The sequence below is a fragment of the Mobula birostris genome, chromosome 22 (genome assembly GCF_030028105.1).
Source record: "Mobula birostris isolate sMobBir1 chromosome 22, sMobBir1.hap1, whole genome shotgun sequence".
NCBI lineage: Eukaryota > Metazoa > Chordata > Chondrichthyes > Myliobatiformes > Myliobatidae > Mobula > Mobula birostris.
This window is the reverse complement of record NC_092391.1, coordinates 14,310,597-14,325,497: the sequence shown is the minus strand read 5'-3', so window position 1 is coordinate 14,325,497 and position 14,901 is coordinate 14,310,597. Positions and strand designations below refer to the sequence as shown.

At 40.4% G+C, this 14,901-nt stretch overlaps 1 protein-coding gene across 7 annotated transcripts in view; it reads right to left on the bottom strand.

Moving 5' to 3' along the window:
• cntrl (centriolin) overlaps nt 1-14,901 on the bottom strand; it is a 119,906-nt gene that overhangs the window by 97,800 nt on the left and 7,205 nt on the right. For 5 of the 7 annotated variants that reach the window (XM_072240055.1, XM_072240057.1, XM_072240056.1 and 2 more), the window contains exons 4-8: nt 12,591-12,724; nt 11,134-11,264; nt 10,711-10,852; nt 9,830-10,016; nt 6,934-7,127 (exon numbers count right to left, since the gene is read on the bottom strand). In XM_072240055.1, coding sequence (XP_072096156.1) covers nt 6,934-7,127; nt 9,830-10,016; nt 10,711-10,852; nt 11,134-11,264; nt 12,591-12,724 — 788 coding nt within the window. Of the gene's footprint in view, nt 1-6,933; nt 7,128-8,271; nt 8,321-9,829; nt 10,017-10,710; nt 10,853-11,133; nt 11,265-12,590; nt 12,725-14,901 lie in introns of those variants that run through there. The other 2 variants (XM_072240061.1, XM_072240060.1) reach the window with 2 other exon arrangements.

Genomic DNA, 14,901 nt, shown 5'->3' with positions numbered 1-14,901 from the left:
AGCTGTCTTTATAAATGATCACTGCAACAAGACAGGAAGCTCAGTACTCATTTGTTTAAACAGGATACCATTCAGTTCATTGTGCAAATAGGTCAGCTGATAATGAACACAAAAGAGCTTTAATTTGTTAAAAAAAAGCTAACTTCATTAATAAACAAAGGCTGCAGTATCCATTGGGAAAGATTTTGTGAATAGCTGAAGAAAGAAAAACAAGCACAGTTATCAACAAACTGTAAAAATCTTTTAAGGTGTAAAAACATAAGAAACACATTTCCTTCAAAAAATGAATGCAATTTTGTTTTATTCCTCATTAGTGTCTATACTATGGAGTACCTCAAAGCCACATTGAACTGATTACGGACAATTTATTAAATAGCAGCATATTCATGCAAAAACATTCATCTGAGATGAAAGTCTCAGGCGTATACGAGATGTATTATCTGGAACTCTCAACTGCATTTCAAGCTTAGGTTTTAATTTTAATGGACCATCATTTTATTCTGAAGATTTCCTATTTTACTTTATATAGAACATAAAACACTATTACACAATTCAGCCCTTTAGCCCAGGATGCTGTGCTGATGCTTGTACTTCCTATCTTAACTCAACTTTTAACTTAATTATGCTATCAAGGTTACCATTAAGAGCAGGCCTGTTGGGGAGAAAGACTCACAACACGCTGGAGGAACTCAGCAGGTCGGGCAGCATCCGTGGAAACGATCAGACAGTCCTGACGAAGGGTTCTGGCCCGAAACGTCGACTGATCATTTCCACGGATGCTGCCCAACCTGCTGAGTTCCTCCAGTGTGTTGTGAGTGTTGCTTTGACCCCAGCATCTGCAGATTATTTTGTGTTTACTGTTGGGGAGAAACATTTCCTGATTGGATACTCTCCTAATATCAGCAGTTTACTGATATGCCCAGTAAGAAAACTAATCTGTTCATCTTTATCATTATGTTAATTTGGGCAACATGTCTCGTGGTGTCAGTAATACTCAGAGCCTGCTTTTCAGCTTTACATCTTTAATAAATGTAATCTTACATCTAAGGAAGCTGGTCAGGAATTCTCATCCATGAAAGTTGCTTTGCCATTAGTGTATGGACACTGACCCTGCAACATCTGGACAGGAAAGATGTATACATCAGGATGCTCTTTATTAATTACAGCTCAGCATTCAATACTAACATCCCCTCAAAACTAATCAATAAGCTTAAGACCTAAACCTCAGTACCTCCTTGTGTAATTGGATCCTCGATTTCTTCACTTGCAGACCCCAGTCATTTCAGATTGGCAACAACATCTCCACAATCTTCATCAGTACAGGTGCACCACAGGCTGTGTGTTTAGCCCCCTGCTCTACTCACTTTTCATTTATGACTGTAGTTTACCCTTGAATGGAAAATCCTACAAAAAGTAGTGAATACAGCACAGCTCCAATGCCATATTTGGCCGAATCAAAGGAGGGTAGCAAATCAGCATATAGAAGGGAGATTGAAAATCTGGCCAAGTGGTGCCACTACAACATCTTACTCAATGTCAGCAAGACCAAGGAGCGGATTATTTTCTTCAGTAGGAGACCAGGGGCCAGTCCTCATTGCAGGATCAGAGGTGGAGAGGGTCAGCAACTTTAATTTCCTCAGTGTTATCATTTCAGAGGACTTGTCCTGGGCCCAGCACCCAAGTGCAATTATGAAGAAAGCACGACAGTGCTTCTACTTCCTTAGAAATTTGCAAAGATTCGGCATGACATCTAAAACTTTGACAAACTTCTATAGATGTCTGGTGGAGGGTATACTGACTAGCTTGCTCCTGAATGGAAAATCCTACAAAAAGTAGTGAATACAGCCCAGTCCAGCATGGTTAAAGCCCTTGCCACCTCTGAGCACATCTACACAGAGCGTTGTTGCAGGAAAGCAGCATGTATCATCAGGGACCCTTGCCACCCAGGTAATGCTTTCTTCGTCCTGACGAAGGGTCTCGGCCTGAAACGTCGACTGTATCTCTTCCTAAAGATGCTGCCTGGCCTGCTGCGTTCACCAGCAACTTTGAGATGTGTTGCTTAAATTTCCAGCTTCTGCAGAATTCCTGTGGTTTAATGCTTTCTTCTTACTGCTACCAGGAAGAGGTGGTACAGGAGTCTCAGAAATCACACCAGCAAGTTCAGGAACAGTTATTACCCTTCAACCATCAGGTCCTTGAACCAGAGGAGATAGCTTCACTCAACTTCACTTGCCCCATCACTGAACTGCTCCCACAACCTATAGACTCACTTTCAAGGACTCTTCAACTCATGTTCTTGATATTTATTTATTATTATTTATTTTTTCTTTTGTATTTGCACAGCTTGTTGTATTTTGCCCACTGATTGTCCGCCCTGTTGGGTGCGGTCTTTCACTGATTCATGATGATTACTGGATTTATCAAGTATGCCTACAAGAAAACAAATCTCATGGTTGTATATAGTCATACTTCATTGATCCCGGGGGAAATTGGTTTTCGTTACAGTTGCACCATAAATAATAGAGTAATAGAACCATAAATAGTTAAATAGTAATATGTAAATTACACCAGTAAATTATGAAATAAGTCCAGGACCAGCCTATCGGCTCAGGGTATCATGGATTCTTGATTACCTGACTGGTAATCCAAGGGAGGAGTTGTAAAGTTTGATGGCCACCAGGCAGGAATGACTTCCTATGACGCTCTGTGCTGCATCTCGGAGGAATGTGTCTCTGGCTGAATGTACTCCTGTGCCCACCCAGTACATTATGTAGTCGATGGGAGACATTGACCAAGATGGCATGCAACTTAGACAGCATCCTCTTTTCAGACACCACCATCAGAGAGTCCAGTTCCATCCCTACAACATCACTGGCCTTATGAATGAGTTTGTTGATTCTGTTGGTGTCTGCCACCCTCAGCTTGCTGCCCCAGCACACAACAGCAAACATGATAGCACTGGCCACCACAGACTCGTAGAACATCCTCAGCATCATCCAGCAGATGTTAAAGGACCTCAGTCTCCTCAGGAAATAGAGACGGCTCTGACCCTTCTTGTAGACAGCCTCAGTGTTCTTAGACCAGTCCAGTTTATTGTCAATTCGTAGCCCCAGGTATTTGTAATCCTCCACCATGTCCACACTGACCCCCTGGATGGAAACAGGGGTCACCGGTACCTTAGCTCTCCTCAGGTCTACCACCAGCTCCTTAGTCTTTTTCACATTAAGCTGCAGATAATTCTGCTCACACCATGTGACAAAGTTTCCTACCGTAGCCCTGTACTCAACCTCATCTCCCTTGCTGATGCATCCAACTATGGCAGAGTCATCAGAAAACTTCTGAAGATGACAAGACACTGTGCAGTAGTTGAAGTCCGAGGTGTAAATGGTGAAGAGAAAGGGAGACAAGGCAGTCCCCTGTGGAGCCCCAGTGCTGCTGATCACTCTGTCGGACACACAGTGTTGCAAGCACACGTACTGTGGTCTGCCAGTCAGGTAATCAAGAATCCATGATACCAGGGAAGCATCCACCTGCATCGCTGTCAGCTTCTCCACCAGTAGAGCAGGGTGGATGGTGTTGAATGCACTGAAGTCAAAAGACATGACCCTCACAGTGCTCGCTGGCTTGTCCAGGTGTCCATAGTGACATATGTATTTTGATAATAAATTTACTTTGATGCATTCATACTTTTCCACATTAATAGTTGACTATTGCAAGGATTGGTGCCCAACTGTTCACAATTTAGATCATAGCTTTGAATGATGGGATCAAGTTTATGTTTCCAAGTTTGCTTAAAACACAAAACTAAGAGGCAGTATGTCCAGCGAGAAGGATGCCGAGGGGCTTCCCAGGAATATGGGCAGGCTAAATGAATGAGGAAGAGCATGGCAAATATAATGTGAGAAAATACAAATTCTTCCATTTTGGCAGAGAAAATAGAAAAGCAACACAATTGAGAGAATGTCATGAAATCCAAAAGACAAAGAGACATTTGTATTCAGAGGGACTTGTATGTGAACCATTGAAAGTTGGTGGGCAGGTTCAGAAAGCAGTAAGGAGAGCAGATGGTATGCTGGTCTTTACTGTAAAAGGATTTGAACACAATAATATGGAGACCTGGTGAGACTACATCTAGAACATTGTGCAAAGGCCTGGTCTCCCTACCCAAGAAAAGAAAAACTTGCAATAGTTCGGCAAATATTAACCACAGTGATTCCCAGAGTGGAGGTTTGTCTAATTGAGATTATGAAGACCAGGTCTGGACTCTCATGAGTTTATAAGAATGAGAAGTGATCACCTTGAAGTGTGCAATATACTTAAGAGACTTGGCAGGGTTAATGTGGAGTTGATGCTTTCCCTGGCTGGGGTGTCTAGAACAGGGACATCACAGCCCCTTCACAAGAGATTGCCATACAGAAGAGATGAGAAGAAAGAGTTTTGAATATCTGTAGTATATTACACAGAGTACTGTGTAGACTCAGTCATTGAGTTTATTCAAAACAAAGAATGAAAGGCATTTGACTATTTAGGAAATCAAGGAATATGGGGTCAATGCACTTAACTGGAACCAAGGTAAAAGATCAGTCAAAAACACAAGAGTAGCAATCAGCCGCCATCTTCTTATTTTAGTTTCCAGCAAAGTCATCTCAGTAGTTTAGGAGTCCTGAACTTTGTGCTTGTAATTAACTCTAATCTATGTACATTCAGCATTGGTGCCGTAAGTGTAAGCTTACAGCTACTGCTGTTTCTCCATTATTACACAGAAGCTTAAATTTGTTAGGGTCACATTCAAGATTCAAAGATTCAAAAAACTTATATTGTCATTCTAACCATACATCAGCTCTGCAGGGCAGAATGAGACAGCGTTCCTCAGGGGCAGTGCAATCATAACATAACAAACGCAACACTAAATGATAAACATAACAATAAATAGTAAAACACAACAGCCATGTGTCAGTTAAACCAGTTATAAGTGTCCAGTGCAAGTTAAAAGTGTCCAAAGCAGAGTCAGGTAGAACAGCTATTTAGCAGTCTGACTGCCTGGGGGAGGAAGCTGTTTAGTAGCCTTGTGGTTTTAGTTTTGATGCTCCTGTAACGTTTGCCTGGTGGCAGAAGAACAAACAGTTCATGGAGAGGGTGTGAGGGGTCTTTAATGATGTACCGTGTCTTCTGGAGGCATCAACTCTGAAAGAGGTCTTGGACAGAAGGCAGGGAGACCCCAGTAACCTTCTCTGCTCCCCTAACCACCGTCTGCAAGGCTTTTTTGTCGACAGCACTGCAGCTGGAGTACCAGGTTGTGATGCAAAAGGTCAGCACACTCTCAACCACGCCTCTGTAGAATGTAGTTAAGATGTTAGTGGGGAATGATGCTTGTTTAAGCTTCAGAAAGTGCAATCTCTGCTGGGCCCGTTTCACAATCCCAGTAGTGTTCCTGGACCAGGTGAGATTGTCCGAGATCTGCACCCCAAGGAACTTGACGTTTTCCACTCTCTCCACTGCGGAGCCGCTAATGCTGAGGGGTGTGTGCTCAGGCTGAGACCATCTGAAATCGACGATCATCTCCTTGGTTTTGGTGACATTAAGCATCAAGTTGTTATCCCTGCACCAGCTCTCTAGGTGCTTGACCTCCTCCCTGTACATAGTTTCATCATTTTTGCTGATGAGCCCCACCACCGTGGTATCGTCTGCAAATTTAATGATCAGGTTCTCCTTGAATCTGGCTGCACAGTCATGTGTTAGCAGTGTAAACAGCAATGGGCTAGGCACACAGCCTTGTGGGGATCCAGAGCTCAGTGTGATGGAGTCAGAGATGTTCCTGCCAACACGGACTGACTGTGGTCTCTGTCAAGAAATCCAGAATCCAGCGACACATGGCAGTGCTAAGGCCAAGCAGCGACAGTTTCTCCACTAGTCTCCGCGGGATGATGGTATTGAACGCTGAACTGAAATCAATGTACAAGATTCTGGCATAAGTGTCTTTGTTGTCCAAGTGAGAGAGAACTATGTGCAGTGTGGTGGACATTGCGTCCTCCGTAGAGTGATTTGGACGATAAGCAAACTGCAGAGGATCCAGCGATGAGGGGAAGCTGGCTGTGATATGAGGTTTGACAAGCCGTTCAAATCATTTCATCACTATGAGGGTCAGGGCAACGGAACGGTAATCATTCAGACAGGCTACAACTGATTTCTTTGCTACAGGGATGATTGTGGAGGTTTTGAAGCATCTGGGGACAATAGCTTGACTAAGGGAGATGTTGAAAATGTCTGTCAGGACATCTGCTAATACATCAGCACATTCCTTGAGCACACTTCCAGGGATGTTGTCGGGACCTCTTGCTTTTCGTGGGTTGGCCCTGGCAAGGGTCCTCCGTGTTTGCTCTGGATCAATGATATTGGTGTGAGACCAGTATAAATTGGTTGCACAAACACTTTTTTAAAATCAAGAGTGCAGCCAATTTACACAGGTTCTTACATCATACTTTTCTAAACCTTTGCAGGATATTTGTGGTCCGTGCATTTGAGTTCTGTATTGCCCACCTGTAACATTTTGTAAATTGCATAAAAATCAAGGAATGTCATCATCAGTAATTACTTAGTCTATTTTGCTTCTATAAGTTCTACTACAATCAATGTCTTTTTCATTACAGCAGTGGTCCCCAACCACTGGGCCACAAAGCATGTGCTACCAGGCCGCGAAGAAACAATATGATTTGGCAATATGAAACGATACGAGTCAACTGCACCTTCCCTTATTCCATCACACACTGTTGAATTTGAACATCCCCCACCCCCCCCACCCCGTCGGCCGGTCCGCAAGAAGATTGTCATGATTAAACCGGTCCGTGGTGCAAAAATGGTTGGGGATCCCTGTATTACAGTACATTTCCTTTTCAATTATTACCAGTTTAAGTTTTATTTTTAACACAAACATACCAGCTCATTCTTGGTCTCCACCTCTCTCTCCAGTTTTTTGCAGTTGTTCTTCTGTTGTTGATGTTCCAATTCAAGTGTCCTATTCCGTTGTTCTTGGCTTCTGATGTCATCCATTGCCTTGAAGTGCTTCTGTTCTAACAACTCAATCTCTTTCATCTTCTTTGCAAGTTCCTTCTCAAGGTTCTCTAGTTCTTCTGCAATGACATAACAAAGATAAAAGAGTTATTACATACCACCAAATACATTTTCTCTGGCTCACTGATGGCCAATCCTGATATAGGATGGCTGTATTGACATTTTTGGAAGGTAATTTTATATGCTGCTCAAAGTGCAGAATCATCATACCATGCTGAATTGGGAAGGAATGGTGCCGATGAGGTTGAGAGTCTGCACATCTATGGCTATCTTCACTTTTCTCTTCTCAACTTGCTCATTCTTATCACTTTCTTGGTTATTCACATACCTTGTTTTTATTGTGATTATCTCAAAATGTAATAAAGCTTAAAAAGCCTACTGAAACAATTAGAATAATAAAAATAATGTCTACGTGCACTAACAATTTAGCTCCCTGAAAACTTTGTGATAATATCAGAATTTCCATTCTAAGCAATGCAAAAACAAATCATAAAGAATTCATACAAGTCATTTAACTCCTAAAAGGTTGAAAGTTGAAATATAAACTCAAGAACACATCGAGTCAACTAGTATCACATCTTTGTAACTCTAATATAGAAGGCTGGAATTTCTCCTGAGAACCATGAATTAAACGTGACATTTTTAAAAAATGCATATTTTACTCTACTTCCAAAATTTGGTTTAAGTGAATGTATAAATTGTGCAAAAAGAGGGAAAATTACTGAGTAAGTGTTCATGGATTCATTGTCTATTCAGAAATCTGATGGTGGAGCAGAAGAAACTGTTTCTGAAATATTGAGTGCATGTCTTCAGGCTCCTGTATCACCACTTTGATGGCAGCAATAAGGGGGATGTCCTGAGTAATGGGGATCTTTAATGATGGATGCCGATTTTGAGGCATCGCCTTTTAAAGATGTCCTTGATGCTGGGGAGGTTAGTGTCCATGACGAAGCTGATTGAGTTTACAATTGTCTTCAGCTTTTCCCAAACCTGTGCAGTGGCCCCTCCTTGCCTAGCATTGATGCAACTGGTTAGATGCATTCCATGGTAGTTGGATAAGTTTCTGCCCATCATTTACTTTAACCAGATTTAAATTCTTAATTATGGGATAGAGCAGTGTATTGTTTACATAGGGGCTTCCCTGATTATGGATGACTTAACACAAATTTTAACACATTTTTAAAGCATTTTTCAAACCAGTACTGATACTGAGGAGAGGAGAAGATGGCGACGCAACGCAGCTCGCAGCAGCCACTCCGGTGGTGATGTCTGTTGTTTGTCAAGTAGGGTGCCGTGCACAATCCTGATTTGATGGAGACGGACGTGAGAGCATGGAGGAACATCTGGTGAGACTTCTGAAATGCCTGTTTCGCTACTGCTGCTACTGTGTGGTCCGAATTCGCTGGAGGGGAAGGCGCCGAGTCCTCAGCTTGCTTTGCTTGTTGCTCGACGGCCGGGGCGGGGTCAAAGCGCTCGGCAGAGGATGGTGCTCGGAGAGGCTGTGTCGAAGGGCTGGTCAGAGGCTCGAAGTTTTCGGATGGACTCAGAGTCCGCTGTGGTCGGGTGCTTCCAATGGTGCTGCATCGGCAAGTTTGCGGTGCTTGGAGGTTCATGGCACGGACAGTTTCTCCCTTCTACCGCCTGCGTGAGATGATGAGGCTATCAGAACTTTGAGACTTTTTTTATCGTGCCCATGGTCTGCTCTTTATCAAATTATGATATTGCTTTACACTAATGTAACTATATGTTATAATTATGTGGTTTTGTCAGTTTTAGTCTTGGTTTGTCCTATGTTTCTTGTGATATCATTCTGGAGGAACATTGTATCATTTTTTAATGCATGCATTTCTAAATGACAATAAACGAGGACTGAGTGTCCTCATAATCTAATCTAATAATAAAAAGTTTTGTGGAATTTATTAATGACTGGATACAGTAATATATTCCATTAGTTTAATTATGAGCAGCATTGGGGCAAATATCAAATAAAATGAAAGAGTTATAGCAGGTGTACATGGAGTGTTACAGTCAGGATGGCTTTAGAAAATGAACATTTCTGACATGGAGAATTTGGCTTACAGTAGTTCTCAGGAGTGGGGACTCCCTGTATAGTTAAAAATAATACGCAACACCTGGAGTTCCATTCCCACAAGAACTGATTGAAATAAATTTGCAATTTTAAGAACAGCTAATATCAGGAATTATTTGGTGCGTGGCCTCGTGGTTAAGATGCTCGTCTAGTGATCTGAAGGTCGCTAGTTCCAGCCTTGGCTGAGGCAGCGTGTTGTGTCCTTGAGCAAGGTACTTAACCACACATTGCTCTGCAACGACACCGATGCCAAGCTGTATGGGTCCTAATGCCCTTCCCTTGGACAACATCGGTGGCGTGGAGAGGGGAGACTTGCAGCATGGGCAACTGCTGGTCTTCCATACAACCTTGCCCAGGCCTGCGCCCTGGAAACCTTCCAAGGTGCAAATCCATGGTCTCACGGGACTAACGGATGCCTATAAAAAATATCAGGAATGGTCACCATGAAAAACACTGGATTACTATAAAACTCTATTATCTTCAAGGACATCTGCCATCTTACAACTCAAGACCACCAATGCAGTTGCTTCCTAATGTCTTTTCAGTTCTGGGATAAATTAGGGATGGACAATAGCATATTAGCATTTTTAGTGGCATTCCTACCCCACAAACAATTTAAAACTTGAACAGAACCTCCATCAGCATTAAATAATATCTCCTTGCTTCTTTTACCTAAATGAAATCGTTCATGAGCCTCTTGCCTTTCCTGGAGAGTTACTGGCCATCCATCCAAGCTATTCAAAGAGCGTAAATGATAAATGACGTATAGTCGATAATGTGGAAGACTGGCTAAAGGATTATCTGCCAGGTTTAGTGAAGTCAACTCTCTCAAAGACTTCAGTTTAGATACATCTTGAAGCTAAGACAAAACAGAAAACTTATTAGATTGTCCACAGGAATGATATAAAATTCAGAACTTATAATTAATAAATTATATTTTGTCTAAACAGAAACATGTTTGCACCAAAAGAATTTGTAATAGATGGAGATTAATATAATTTTAGCATATAGTGAACTGAATGAGTATCCAAATGGAGAAAGAAATTCACCCATTCCCTTGCCCTTTTCAATAAAGCTTTTAAATGGCAGGGAGAGTTTCTCCCTTCCACCGTCCGCGTGAGATGATGGGGCTATCAGGACTTGAGACTTTTTTTTACCGCGCCCACAGTCTGCTCTTTATCAAATTACGGTATTGCTTTGCACTGTTGTAACTGTATGTTATATTATGTGGCTTTGTCAGTTTTAGTCTCGGGTTTGTCCTGTGTTTCTGTGATATCTTTCTGGAGGAACATTGTATCATTTTTTAATGCAAGCATTTCTAAATGACAATAAACGAGGGCTGAGTGTCCTCATAATCTAATCTAAATGGAATTCAAATTACAGTGGTCTGACAGAAAAAGATCTCTTGATGAATTATGTCACCACAAGATAAAGTTCTTGGTGTACATGATGCACAAAATGTGTCTTTTAGTTTATTTTTCTTCTCATAGATACAAATTATCACAATCAATTTTCTTTCACTATTTTGACGTACATAACTGAAATTAACATACCGAAGTAATATTGTTTTGTTTGAGGTTGAGAACACGTAGGGATCGCAACTTCTTTCCAACCCATGAAGGAATTTGTTCAATATAATTTCCAGCTAGCACCAGATTCTGAAGGTTCACCATGTGCTCCAGACCTTCAATTTTACTAAATGCAGGGAAAAATAGGCCCATTTTAACTTGGAAAGAGTCAAAAAATGCATTTTCTGTTCTGGCATGTAAAGACTTTCAACATTATTCACATAACAATAAAACTATGATTCAAATTATTAAGAACAATTCTTTTAATTTAATTTACTCATCATATCATCAACAATTATTACTATTTGTTAATAATATACAACTGATTCATTCAATCACAGGTTTAATTTTGTTTCTCTAATCACTTTAACACCGGATACACATGTGCACACTTCTCGAGTTACTCACCAAATTCGGTTGTATGAAAGGCTAAGTTCCCGCAGCTTTAATTGTTTTTCCAGTTTTTCTATTTTCTCAATCACATTGTTGCTCAAATTCAGGACAAGTAAATGGTCACATTTTTCAAGGTTTTCTATAAACTAAATATAAAATTTTAATATGACTTAGACACAAGAGGTACTACAGAGCAATACACACAATGTGCTGGATAAGTTCAGCAGGTCAGGCAGCATCTCTGGATGGGAATAAACAGTCGACATTTTGGGCCAAGACCCTTCATTAGGACTTACTCATGAATATGACTTGTTTAGCTAACAGTCCCAGGATATTGGCATTTTCACTTCGGTGAAGACATTGATGAAACTTTACACAAATAAATTCTTTAGAATATGTAAATCTTCTACTGAGTTATGATAAGTTTGAGCTCTGTTTGACATGAACATTTAAATTCAGCAGAAAATTTTAGAACAACATTTATATATTCTTTTATGCAGCAAGATAGAGCTGTCTGAAAAATTTAATACCTACCTTATATTGCATGTTGTATGTTATTAGCATTTATTGGTCAATATGTGCCATTTAATGAGACTAGGCACAATTAACCTCAGCTTTTTCCCTCAATCTCTTGAAGCTTCAGTTTTCAAGATCACTTGTGTCATAGGTTAGAAAGTAAATGTCCAATTACTAACCTTAAATGAAGTAGAATTGAATCTGAAGTAAAAGACACAGCTTACATTTCTCTTTTCTATCACTGAACAAGGATGGGTTAAAATTAAATGATAAAACACGCAGAGAATGCTAATGGTGACATAGTACTCCAGAGAAAGTGGTCATTTCTGACTTACAGGCCCTTGAGTTGTGGAAACTGAATTATATGGAGCAATTGGAAATTATGGACAAAGAACTGAATAATTTATACTAATTTCTAACATCACAGAATACTACCTAAATAGACCAATAATAAATAGCTCACATATTTTCATGTTCTTTACTATTTCACAGGCATTGATAAGAAAGAATAAAACTTTATTTTCAAATGCGTTTCTGCAAACTGGCAAATTTTTTTTAGAATCATGGATTTAAATAGCACAGAAAGTCTATGCCTTCAAAGTCCATCTACACCAATCCAATTTTCCTGAAGAACGTTATTTTTCAATGCCTTTCTATTTTGATGTTAAACCCTACCAACTGGAACATAGTCTAGATAAGTGTGCCAGAGACCTGTAGCCTCTGTATGGAACATTAATATGCAAACCAAATCTGAAGAAAATTAAACAGAACTGGGCAATGTGTAAAATGTTGGTGCCCTAAGGCTAGAAAGTACTGGCTACATTATACAAACTTCTGAGCTGTGCTAATATCGTGATCATATAGACCTTCAAATAAAATATAATTTATATTTTTCAGCAACCTAGTTCAGATTACATTTGAATAATTATATCAATGCACTTAATCTTATGTATTACCTTAAACTTCTTCCCTGCTGCTTTTGACAAGCAAAGATTGAGGGATTGTATGGAACCCAATTGTTCTTGCTTTGATAGTTTTTTGATCAGGTCTTCAGTGATGTATCGGATTCCAGGGCTCTGTTTAACTGTATCTGAAAATAAAAGAAATCCAATATCTTCATTAATCAATACTATTTTTTGCCCACAAACAAGCTGTCCAAAAATTAAGTATGTGGTCATGTTCCTGAAAATGTTGAGTGTGCATCTCAGTGAGGAATGCTGCTTTTTTGAGGCACTGCATCTTTAAGATACCCTTGATGGCAAGGAGAATTGTGCCTGTGATGGAGCCAGCTGAGTCTACAACCCTCTGTAGCCTTTTTCAATCCTGTGCATTGGTGCCTCCATACCAGGCTGTGGTACGATCTGTCAGGATGCTCTGTGTTGCCCAGTGCATTGAAAAAGTATTCAGAGCCCACAATTATTTTCACACTTTACTGTCTCATTTTCTAAATTTAAAATATAACTGAAGTAGCATTTTTGAGCTGATCTACAAAACATTGTGCATCATGTCAAATCAAAAGAAAAACTCCAAAACCTGTCAACAACTTCGTAAAAATTAAAAACCTTAAATTGTGAGGCTGAAAAAGTAATCATCCTTTTTGTAATTACTATGCTAACTTGCCTGGTTAGAATAATGTATATTACCTTAGCAACTTACCCAATTTGTTGATGTAGAATATTGGAGGATCACTTGTTTTCAATAAATTCATAAGATTATATATACCCTCATTCTCTTGTAAGGTCCAACAGTATGGTAGATTTTCAACAAACCAAACCAAAATGAAGACAAAAGAGCATTCAAGACAAGTTGGGGATAACAGAGAAGCACAAATATGGGTAAGGGTACAAGACCATCTCAAAGATACTGAAAGACTTCTGGTTTAAGATGGCACTACTGAATGTCATAGTCATACTTTATTGATCCTGGGGGAAATTGGTTTTTGTTACAGTTGCACCATAAATAATAAATAGTAATAGAACCATAAATAGTTAAATAGTAATATATAAATTATGCCAGTAAATTATGAAATAAGTTCAGGACCAGCCTATTGGCTCAGGGTGTCTGACCCTCCAAGGGAGGAGTTGTAAAGTTTGATGGCCACAGGCAGGAATGACTTCCTATGACGCTCTGTGTTGCATCCCAGTGGAATGAGTCTCTGGCCGAATGTACTCCTGTGCCCACCCAGTACATTATGTAGTGGATGGGAGACATTGACCAAGATGGCATGCAACTTAGACAGCATCCTCTTTTCAGACACCACTGTGAGAGAGTCCAGAATGTGGATGACAACTTACTGGTAGTCCTTAAAGCAAGATATTCAACTAAATGCTCTATCAGTAACACCTTTTATATGGAAAATTTTGGTAAACGATCACTGCAAACAATGAAGAAGCAAGAGAAGGTGAGGCTGATCTGAGGGTTGAGGCATGCAGGTGTGAGACGGAGCTGGAGGGGGGTTGAGGCGTGTTCCAAGAGAAGATGGAGTCAGAATCGAAGACATAGTTGGAGTGTGCAGAGTGAAGAAAAGCTGAAGTAGAGCAGTTTTGGAGCCCATTTACGAAAACTAGGAGTGAGGTTTGATCCACCTAAGCGCTGCGTCCATTTGGAAAGGTCAAGTATGGGCCAGAAATGGCCCAGAGTGCATTGATGCAGCAGGGCCCGGGCCAGATTTTGGGTGGACGATCCAGTGCTCGGACAATTTAAACGTGGGCCAGATAAACTGAAAAGGTAGGATTTTGGGATGGAGGCAAGGGTCAAGCTGGTTTTGCTCTGCAACATTTTACTCCTCTCTCCTCGACGCTGAGGCTGTGTCGTGCCCTCGCTGTTGTGGGTTTAGTGTCAGCAAGCTCAGCAATTTGCCTCTGTGTGATAGACTGAGACTATGTGCTGACTATGGCTGCTCCTGGTTTTGGGTTTATGGGCTCAACTTTTTCTCTCTGTGCATTGGGTATTGGTCTTTTTTCTTAAATTGTGCTCTCTCAGGTATCTTGTTTTGTGGCTGCCTGTAAGCAGAAGGATCTGAAGGTTGTAGGAGTTCAAAGTAAATTTATTATCAAAGTATATATATGTACCCCCCAGATGCTTTTTCTTGCTGGCATACTTAATAAATCTATAATAGAATAATAACCATAATAGAATCAATGAAAAACCACACCAACTTGGGCGTTCAACCAAAAGACTACAAACTGTGCAAAATAAATAAATAAACCAGCAATTTAATACTGAACACACAAGATGATTCCTACCACCCAGGATATATCCTCTTCA